Source organism: Sparus aurata, chromosome 2 (assembly GCF_900880675.1).
Source record: "Sparus aurata chromosome 2, fSpaAur1.1, whole genome shotgun sequence".
Lineage (NCBI taxonomy): Eukaryota > Metazoa > Chordata > Actinopteri > Spariformes > Sparidae > Sparus > Sparus aurata.
The window spans coordinates 9,501,852-9,512,284 of record NC_044188.1 but is presented as its reverse complement, the minus strand read 5'-3'; the positions used below and the strand labels follow the sequence as shown (position 1 = coordinate 9,512,284).

The 10,433-nt window shown below is 44.7% G+C and overlaps 1 protein-coding gene across 1 annotated transcript; it reads right to left on the bottom strand.

The window, feature by feature from the left end:
- Nucleotides 1-270: 270 nt before the first annotated feature.
- dusp14 (dual specificity phosphatase 14) lies at nucleotides 271-9,382 on the bottom strand. The gene is made up of 2 exons (XM_030405902.1): nucleotides 9,081-9,382; nucleotides 271-1,795 (listed from the first exon to the last, which is right to left on the bottom strand). The coding sequence occupies exon 2, from the start codon at nucleotides 1,688-1,690 to the stop codon at nucleotides 1,061-1,063; it is 630 nt and encodes a 209-aa protein (XP_030261762.1). The 5' UTR covers nucleotides 1,691-1,795; nucleotides 9,081-9,382; the 3' UTR covers nucleotides 271-1,060.
- Between the last annotated feature and the right edge of the window lie 1,051 nt (nucleotides 9,383-10,433).

The window sequence follows — 10,433 nt, the reverse complement described above, 5'->3', positions numbered from 1 at the left end:
TCACTCCACAACTATTTAGTGCCGAACTACCTTTGGAGTGTGGACAGCACATGCAGCAACGTTAATATCAAAAACCAGCAGGAGATGGCAGAAGTAGGACTTTGAGGCTGCATGACGTCTCTCTTTAGCCGACAGAAGTAGGCTGGTTCACACAGAGAAGTAAATGTGTTTCTGATCTCTTTGCAACCTTACCTGAATATGGACACAAGGCAAAAAACAGCTGGATAGAAAAAACTCTTCCAAGTATCTATCACAGAGCTACCACTTCTCTTTGGGCGGCATTTTTTTTTTCTTTTTTGTTTTGTTTAATACAGCATCCAATAGCACTACAATAACATAGTGTGGTCACAGGATGGAACAGTCGACCCTGTGTTACACAGGAACTTTCCCTAAACCTTGACTTTTATATTACATCTTCTAGATTTTCACCTTGAACAAGGCAGATATACTAACATCTTTAAAGTGTGCCATAACTATTTTTTTGCTCACTGCCAGTACATTCCAATAAAATAATTTGCCTATTTTTTATTCATTTTTTTTGTTCTGTACACTTATCGTAAATGCTACCATAAACTGAGAGCAGGCTGCTGCCCTTCACACTAAAGACTACTGCAAAACTGGCACAATACCATCACATGACACCACGTCAGGAAAAGGACTTCAGTCACATCGCTGTCAGAGCGCTGGTCCTCCACTGGAGCTGCAAACACACACCAGGAGATAGACAGCACCGGCCTCCGCACTCTGAGCGCTTCATCTTGTTTTGGTGTCTGACATCATTGTGGTCCAAACTGATCCTTTGGTCCTAAAGGTTCTGGGCTTGAAGTCGCCTTGCTCCCAACTCAAAGACTAAATCAACTGGTTGGACGAATAGCAGCAGCATCGACGACCAGTGATTGGTTCCACTCCTTCTGTCCACCAGTAATTGTTAAATAAGCTTCACACAGACGTACAATCACACGCGTCTCACTTCGCCTCTCCTGAACCTGCAGTCCAGGAGGGCAAGAGGGCTCATCTTCCTCCTCGATCCCTCGCGTGGACGGTTGGCACAGCCTCTCCATCACAGGCCCCAGTACGGAGCCAGGCTCCTGCGGTCCCTGTCGTAAACATCAGGTATGACCCCGTAGGGTGTCTGCACCATCTTAACAGAGTTTCTACCGAACAGCTTCCTCTCGTACTCGATGAGCTGGCGCCAGAAGCCGCCATTGGGCCTGATGACAGGGCGGCGGGCTTTGACCCAGGCGTGAGCCTCGGCCAGAGACACGCGGTGGTACTTCATGAGATACGCCAGACACAGAGAGGCTGAGCGGCTCACGCCAGCTGCACAGTGCACCAGCACCGCCCCTCGCTTCCGTCCCACGCTGTGGATCTTATCGGCCACGCTGTCGAAATACAAGGAGATGGGGGAGTGAGGCATGTCCGCCAAAGGGACCTTCACGTACTCCATGTGAGGCCAGTTGAAGTTGGGGAGCTCGATGGTGGCGTTGACCACGCAGGTGATGCCTTTGGACAGCAGCAGGCTGCGGTTGGACGCCACGTTCCCTCTGCTGAGGAAGAGGTTGGGGGTGATTTGCGCGATGCCCCCCAGCAGGCTGCTGCTCTCAGGCAGCAGCCTCGGCACCGCGGTGGGCACCATGGAGCTACGGTGGTGGTGGTGGTGATGGAAGAAGCCTTGGCTGCGGGAACCCATCGTGGAATCAACTCGGTTTCAAGAAGGATGGCGAATCGTTTTTAAAAGAGAGAATTCTTCAGGAGCTCACAGTCATAGCAGTGCAGCGGGACCAGCGGACAGCTCCTGAAACACACAAACAGATTTCACTTCAATCTAAATTAAACATTTGTCAGTTTCACTGAAGGCAGAGCACTCAGGCTGACAAACACCTCTCAAGGACGAGAAACATCACTGCTGTTTGCAGAGACTCCAGAACAAGAGTGTTACAATCCTTTAAAAAAAAACAAAAAACTGGATGGCATTGTGCTGAGACAGACGTTTCTAGGAAATCCTGCAAGCCTTAAAGTTTAACAAATGCCAAACAATTAAGAATCAGTCAGTCTGTAGTTGATTAATTCAAGGGTCCACAGTCAGTTTGTGTCTCGGCTCCAGAGCTCGGTCCATCTCTGCTGTACGTTTCTCTACATTCAGGTCAAATGGCCTCCGTGCTGCACACTGAGATGTGCCTCCCTCTGCCATGTGAGCACAGACCCCCCCGAGGCATACACTCACCTCATCTCATGTTCATCCATCCACAGCCCTCACATACAGATTACATCTCTCGTCTCTTTCTGGCTAGTGCTGCTGTTAATGTCGTTTTGGATTGCACCAAACGGCAGGGTGGAAAGTAATCATATACTGCACGATCGTACCAAAGTGTGCTGATAAAACACTTTTCTCCACAAAATTCTCCAAAGTATCCTCATCTAATTCTGTTCTCTTTTTTTTCCTTCCGTTAATGAGCTGTGACGTGACCAATGAGGATGCACGACGCAGATATTACAGGAGCCTTAATGTGACATTTCTGGCTGCACTGTATATGTTAGAAGTAGCCTCGTGCGTTTATATTTTATCAGCAGAGAGACCACATCTCGAGGCGCTACTGCATACGCTGTTGCACTTGTCATGCGTCATCCACACAGTGTGCACTGGTCTGGCCGGCAGGTCTTTTTCTTTCATTTTTCTGCCACTGTCTGGTTAACAAGACACACGGGTCAACTGCTTTCAACTGGAATTCAACCTGCGGGAAAAAAGTCACCTGCTGTCTGTGGGAGGAGACAGCAGGGGCAGATTCTGATTTTTCTTGTTAACTGAATTGTAATCGCAAACACGAGTTGGAAAGGCGTACATTTAATTCATCTGCACGACTGACAACACAATGAAACCCAGCTCTGTGATCCAGTGACAGATTTGTACCACATCCCCTCACATCAGTGGATCCAGTCCTCTAGGCGCACACGGCGTTGTGTATTGTTAAACAGGAGAGGAACCAGAAACAATTCTAAAACACAAGCCATGTATTTTTCCAAATTACTGGGTAATTCTGCCCTCTGAAAATAAAAGAAACATGTCACTTTTTTCTTAAAATGGTCGCAACTGGTGATGAAAGGTCAGAGGTAAATATGACTTTGTTTTAGGTGTCGTCTACATACGTAAAGACATTCTGAAAACATGTATTTTCATCTATGTTTTGATGAAGTCTTGTTTCATTTATTATTTTGAAGTTAAACTTTAGAATAAGTAAAGTCACGATGAATTGTTGTGAAAAATGAAAACACGACATGTCACAGTTGACATGATGGACTGTAGTGCTGCTGTCAGTCCTGGGCTCTCATTGTGTTCCTGTTGGGAGCGATTGAGTCGCGTCGGACAGTTAGAGGTGAAACTCTGTATCACCTGTACTGAAAGCCAGTGCCCAAGAAAGGTGTTAATAACAAGTAATAATTAAGATGCCGTTGTTTGCGTTTCTAACTTGCTTAAACCAGCAGTGACATCACACATTGGTTTCCTCATTACGACCGTCGTCATCTTATTTTTTTGGAGCCAGGACAGCCCAGATCTGGACAAGAGGATGGAGCTCAAGGACACTCCTTGGTGGGGACTCACACGGTAGCCACACCCTAAAACATACCCAGCTTTGTCATCTAAACTTAATGGGAACCTAATTTACAAAATGAACTTCATGCTGTGTTGAAGAAGATTAAAAATAGAGATTGAGACGTAAGCTCATCAGAAAACTGTTTACTGAGGCTATAAAAAAATGCAGGTTAAAGTCACTTCCACACTGGGGTTCAGATTGCTCTTGCCTGATGTGAGGTGATTCATTAACATGGGCCTTATCGGCACCTGCTGGCCTGGTTTGGTTGTTTAAACATTTAGAACCGCGTTTGTGTTTTTTCTGGATATATTTTGTTATAAGGAAGGATGTGTGGACAGAAAGGGAAAATATCAGGTATATCTATGGGTCACAAGACACAAAGGTCGGGAATCGCTGCTTTAAATGTTACAACACAAAAAGGCAAAAATGAATAATGTCAGCAGTCAAATCTTTTATTTTTCTCTACAAGATGTCCTCTGCTTACATGAAGCCTCCGATTATTTAGGATTTTATTGCCTAATTTTGGCATGAAAAAGAAAAGAAGGTATCTAGCGCAAATAGAAATACTGTTTTTCGACACGTTAATCCTCATCTCCCAGAGGGTTTGGAGCTTCCTCGCTTCTTTGTCACCTTCTAAGTGTAGAAAATAAAGAAATTCACCCATCTCCTCTACACCCTCTCCTATCGATCACAGCTCTGCCACCTCAGCATGGTCTGCTTCTCCTTCCGAAAAAAAAAGAAAGAAAAAAGGATCAAAGGCTAAAAACAACACTCTCCTCGCTCCCCATTCGGTCTGGCTCGCTCCCGGTTGCCAATCACGCTGCACTTTGCCTCTGAAATGGTTGCCATGATTCCACCTTCCTCCACACCGGTCGCCGTTGGTGACGAGACAACACACGCAGATATCACGACTCTGGAACGAGTCTGACCGTTGAACCGCATCAGGATGCGGTCAGAGAAACATCAGACCTGAGTGTCTGCACAAAGCCTCAAATACAACATATAAACTAAGTAGGAAAAACATCTCCCACTCGCTTTGTCTGTGTTGAACGCTTTTGTCTTGCTTGACTCAAACGGTGACAGCCGATCAATTAAATGATTGACAAAATTATATTAGCGATGATCTTTTTCAAGCCAAAATACCAAACAATCGCTCTTTTCGGTGAACGTTTGCTGTTTTTTTCCTTCATCTTATGTGAGAGTATTTGAGGACCTCAACTTGACTTAATGATTAACTCAGCAGGCTAATCGATCTTGAAAATAATTACGCAGTACAAATCTGGTCTGTCTCAGACTGGACTGACATCTGTTTTCCACTTCATTGCTCACTCTCACATGGCCTTTATAGTGTCTTCATGTCCTTGTTCAGTTGACATGAACAGTGCTGGACAGTTTCTCAAAAGCAGCTCTTATTCATGTTTTTTAGCTTTGACCAACGAGATCAACGGAAATTTCCAACATGGACGTACGACCGGGCGATAAAAGATAATAATAATTATCCTAATATAACTTTCCTCGATAGAAATGTTTTGACTGTAAACCATTCACAAGGCCATGACAGAAGAGGAGGGCACCTATGCTTTTAAATGCTAGTTGCCATCCGCCATGAAAAAAAAGAAGAAGATGCACAGCCAATCAGTGCCTGAAGGATAGAAGCTGGAAGCAGGACGAAACATCATCGACAAGAAAGTCCAAAACAAGTGTTGATATTTGAGCTTAAGAGTCTAACATACATGTTCTTCTATTAGTGTGTGAATACATGGATGAATGCACTATTCGTTTTTATTGATAATCACAAAGAAATATCACCCAAGTCTGCAGTTCAGCATCTTTCAGCTTATTGTTTTGGTTTTACTGCCCAAAACTCCACTGTTTGTCTGTGTTTCCAGCAAAACGAAGCTCGAAAACACACATTTCACACTTCAGTTTGGTGATTTTACAGCATGACTTGCCCCTAAAAGTGACCAAATTGATAGCAACAATCTATGTAGTTGTAAATCGTCTTTGCAATCCCATCTACAGAACTCAACTCTGTAGTTTTTTGCAACACCAGAGTTATCCAAGCAGTGATTCAGAGTCTGGTACCGTCTAAAAAAACTATGACATCTTGCCATAACTAAAAAAAAACTATGCACAGAAGACATTTTCTGTTTCAGTGGGACGCTCAGTTGTGCATCAATTCATGGAGACAGAGTACATATATATATATATATACCATCAGCTGAGACGAGGACAAACTACTGACCACGGGATAAGACAGTAGCATCAACGGAGACATGAGGAAGATAAGAGCACCAAAATAATCCCTGGCACTCTCCAGAGTGCTGATGTACCACAGCGCCGGGCTTTGCTGAGATTTGCTCCATCCACATGGTTATTTATACCCCGGGCAGGGCAGGAGTGAGGCTGCAGAGAGCGGAGGAGGGAGAATTATGCAGAGGCTGTCGCCACAGAGGGATCAACTGCAATGTCGGAGATAGTGGGAATATTGCAGCTTCCTGTCAATCAAATCTAATCTGAGGATTCAAAAAGATAGACACATCAGAGGAGGGTCAGTGGAGCACCTTTCACCGTGTTACTGCACATCCCGACTCTTCTAACACATACTACTATTTCTTCTCGGTGTTCAGCCGTCTCCCTCCTCTCAGTCAGTCTGTCAACAGGTGGTCCCACCTCACAAATCTTCTTACGCACGTCTACGTTAGTCTCTCAGCAGGGAGATTCCTCGGGGGTCCGGTTCCACCTCCGCTAACGCAAATTGGAAACGTGACCCACCTGCGGGAAAACTAGAGCGGCAAATCTGACGGCAACCTGCGCTCTAATGACACTCAATGCCGAGGCTTCAAAGATGACCGGATCTCAGCCCGGACTCGGTTGACATCAGATTCCTGCCCGACACTCCCTCACACTACGGAATGAGATGAATGAAAACCCTGAGATACCCGGGAAGGAATTCATGTAATCAGCCTGAGAGATCGCTGAAAGTCACGCTGCAGCAGGAGAAAAATGAGGAGCAGTGATGGACACGGCTCCTCGGATTCATCCAAACACACCTGAGTGCAGCTTTACAACCCTCAAACCACAAGAATGTTTTTCAGTGTCGGCTGCAGGGAGGTAGACTCGGGGACAGATTCCTCTTGAGGACAGGGCTCGGCTTTAGCGCCTTCCTGCGACGGCAGCGACTGGCCGCCGCTCGCTCAGCTCACAATGTTACACCTCACCATGTCGCACACCGACACGCGTAAACTCACATGAACAGCCTGAGACGAGGCCACATGTCATGCAGTGAGAGACGGCGAGTGTGCGTACTTTACGTTCCTGACAATGCACATACATCTTTCCCTTCAGCTCTCCAGACATATTTCACACAGGAACCTGCCGTGTGCAGTCGTGGAATCCATCTTTCCTCGAAAAGCGACATTTGTGGGAACATCCATCACAACAGTCGATGGATGAGGCAGATAAACCGACTCTGCTTTAGTTTTAAACAATGAAAAAATGACACACTGCTGAACAGTCTAATGAGACAGACTCATCATTACACATAATTGCTGCTACAAGCTGTGAATATCTAACAGAGCTGAAACGATTAGAACATTTGAAAATTAATCTGCAACTATTTTGAAAACTAATTAATAGCAGCGCTCCACGCTAACTTTTCTATTCTGGCTGCACTGGTGCCCCCATTCTTTTCATTCAGGTGCACCCAACAGTCGCCTACATGTTAATTTCATTTCTTGACTCATTATGTAAATGATTGTTAACAGGAATGAGTTCAAATAACTGTTTTTCACAACAAGAATTTGCAATAATGTCAACTTTTATTACAAAAAGTCACTAGGTTCTGATATTCTAAGTGCTTGACCAACTCAAATAACTCTTGAACCCCGTCGACTTGGCAACCCTCCCGATTTTCACAGGAAACAGGAGTTTTTCATTGCCCTCTCCTGGTTTCCTCCTGGAGTTAAAATTCTCCCGATTTATGACAATTTTCCTCAAGTTTTCCCTTTTCAGTCATTATAACCAGTTTCTGGCGCAGTTCAGTGCGCAATAATAAAAATCATTTTACGGCACAGGTTTATGCTAAAGGGCAAATTATTCCGCATTTTTTTTTCTGAGAATTAAAAGTAAAATTTTAATTATATGACATAAAAATGCTGTTTTACAGTTTACTTATTGCTTTGTTATTTTCCGACCTGATATTATCACCTATCAGAGATATATCGGTGATATATCATAGATGTTGTCAACATCCGCATCGGCCCCAAAAATTGCATATCGGTCCAGTTCTTGTGATTTTAATTCTTTAAATGTCACCAGAATGCAGGAAACAGTACATAAAACTAAAATGTTCCTCTTAACCATCCTAACCATCCTCCCTAGTTTGCCAAGTATGCAGTATCAGCGTATATGTTGCCAATATGCACAAATAACGCTTGATTTTAGAGATTATCATCTAGAGAAAGATGCCATTTTGTCATTTTAGCAAATAAGGTTCATTGTTCGACAGTGAAATTGGAGTTTCCTTGTTACAAGTGCCTCATAACCACATTTGAGGGATTACTGCAGAAAATGTGTGCATATCGGCCGATAACACAATCAGATATAAGAAATTTTACTTCCTAATATTGGTTTCTGCCCTAAAAATCAATTATCAGTCGAGCTCTAACAATTTTTTTATTTAAGCTAAATAACATGTATCTGATTCATCACAGCAGCAAAACCACACCAACTGCAGTCAAGAACAGAAAGGGAGAGGGAGAGGAATTTCTCCAGACTCCCTCATAAAATCACTCGATTTGTGAGTTGTTGAGTTTGGGAAAATTTTACAAACTGTGTGAATCGTTGTTTCTGACAAATTCTTAACAATTTGGGCTCCCTTGTAAATTCGGCACATGTTACAGCCTCGTTTTAGTGTTCTGGTCCCCGCTCCCAGGCACACATCCCTGAATTATTTAAACTGTTCCCAGGAACTTTAAATATTTCACACTTCCTCCTCAGATTATCACCTGCTGTGCAGCTTTCACTGGACGACTCCACAAGTTTGATTTTTTTATGCTCGAGCCGTGAAAGGTGTTGGTGTGTGTGTGTGTGTGTGTGTAGGGAAGGGCGCGCTCCTCTGCGCACGCGCCGCTCGCCCTCGTGCGCGTGACGCGAGATGTGCGTGCGTGAACAAGTTGAGGTGTCGTAAATAGAAATGGCTGGTAATAAGTGTGAAATACATTTATGATAACAGAGTGCTGTCGGTGTCAGTGGGGCGGCGGACAGCAACACGTCCTCTGAGCGGCGGCAGGTGCGCTCGGCCCCTCAGTTTCACCCGTCTTACATCAGAAAACTGATCTGATAAAAACCCGCACATAAACCCTCTGAGTACATCTCTTTACAACGCTCCCATGCTTTCTTTGATTTGAAGTTGAAACCCAAATTCTTTTTTCGGGTCGCAGTGACGCTGACAAACTGCCTCCATCACCATGTAACAACTCAACTTACCTTCGACTCTGGGTCGGGCAGAGATGGAGGTTTCCAGAGCTCCTTCACCGCCTGCACCAAGCCGCCGGGCTGCTCTCACACTCCGGACATCAACCTTCAGTCAGTCCACACGCGGCCGAGGGGGGAGGATGGCGACGGGCCAGGTGTTGGGAGACAAACCGCGACACACAACAACATAATGTGAAAGTCAACAGAAAGACGAGCCATCGGTGCATCCGCCTGCTTCTCCGCTGGCAGCAGCGGCGTGTCCAGGGCAGCGCTGCCTCTGTATGAGGGGTGATCAGTGCCACACAAGAAGAAGAAGAGGAGGAGGAGGAGGAGGAGGAGGCACTGATGGAGGAGAGTGAAGGCTTTTATACTAAGAATGCAAGTTACATTTATTTATATTGGAAATAAGAAAGACAGATAGAGGAGAGAAGGAAGGGAGACATCCACCGAGGTTGAATCAGACACGCCGATTAGTCCTCATCGTTGAAGGTTTTGCACTTTTTTTTTCCGACTGAAACATGAAAAATAATAAAGCATAAATCTCATCCTTGTGCAGTTTGTCAAAGTCGTTTCCCAATGAGGCAACTTCCTCGTGGATCTATGAAGGGAAATCATTCCCCTTCCGTTCCGGTTTACTCCCATGGAGCAAACTAGAGGGGAACACCTTGGGATCCATAGGATCTCCATGGGATCCATGACCACCAGACGTTGTATGCTAGTGAATGGAGAGAGACGCCATGAATCACACATCTGGTGTTTTTCAATTCGAAAGATTATTTTTCAACTTGAGAATGTTGTAGTGCCACACAGAGGAGGAGGAGGAGGAGGAGGCACTGATGGAGGAGAGTGGAGGCTTTTATACTGAGGGTGCAAGTTAGATTTATTTATTTTATTTATGTTTTACAACCAACTGTCTTAAAGTGTTCTTTAGACAGAAAGAAATCTACATAGGTTGAATCATCCTCTGAGAGTCTCTCATCTTCCGCTGAAACATGAAAGCACTTCTATTAAAGCGTAAATAGTTTCCCAGTGTGGCGTCTTCCTCGTGGATCTATAAAGGGGAATCTGGATAAAGCGTTCACCATTCCTATGAAAGCTTGGTGATCAGTTGGATCTTTCCAAACCCTGAGGAAGAGCGCCAGGCTTTGTGAAGCCCGTTTTTGTAAACGTGGCCAAAAGATGTGTGGAAAACTTCTTTCAATAGTCCCAACCATCGCAAAATGACTTGTTTCCCTGTCAACATTTCCTCACCCATTTTGGTGCACCAAGCCATAATGTGCTCATTGCTGCCCCCTGAGGTCGGAGGGCGGAAATTACCCACTGATATTTGATAATTGATAAGCACAGTAGACACCTTGGATATTT

What these genes read in the sequence shown, in the direction of transcription:
- dusp14 (XM_030405902.1), bottom strand. Translation starts at nt 1,690, where the DNA reads ATGGGTTCCCGCAGCCAAGGCTTCTTCCATCACCACCACCACCACCGT.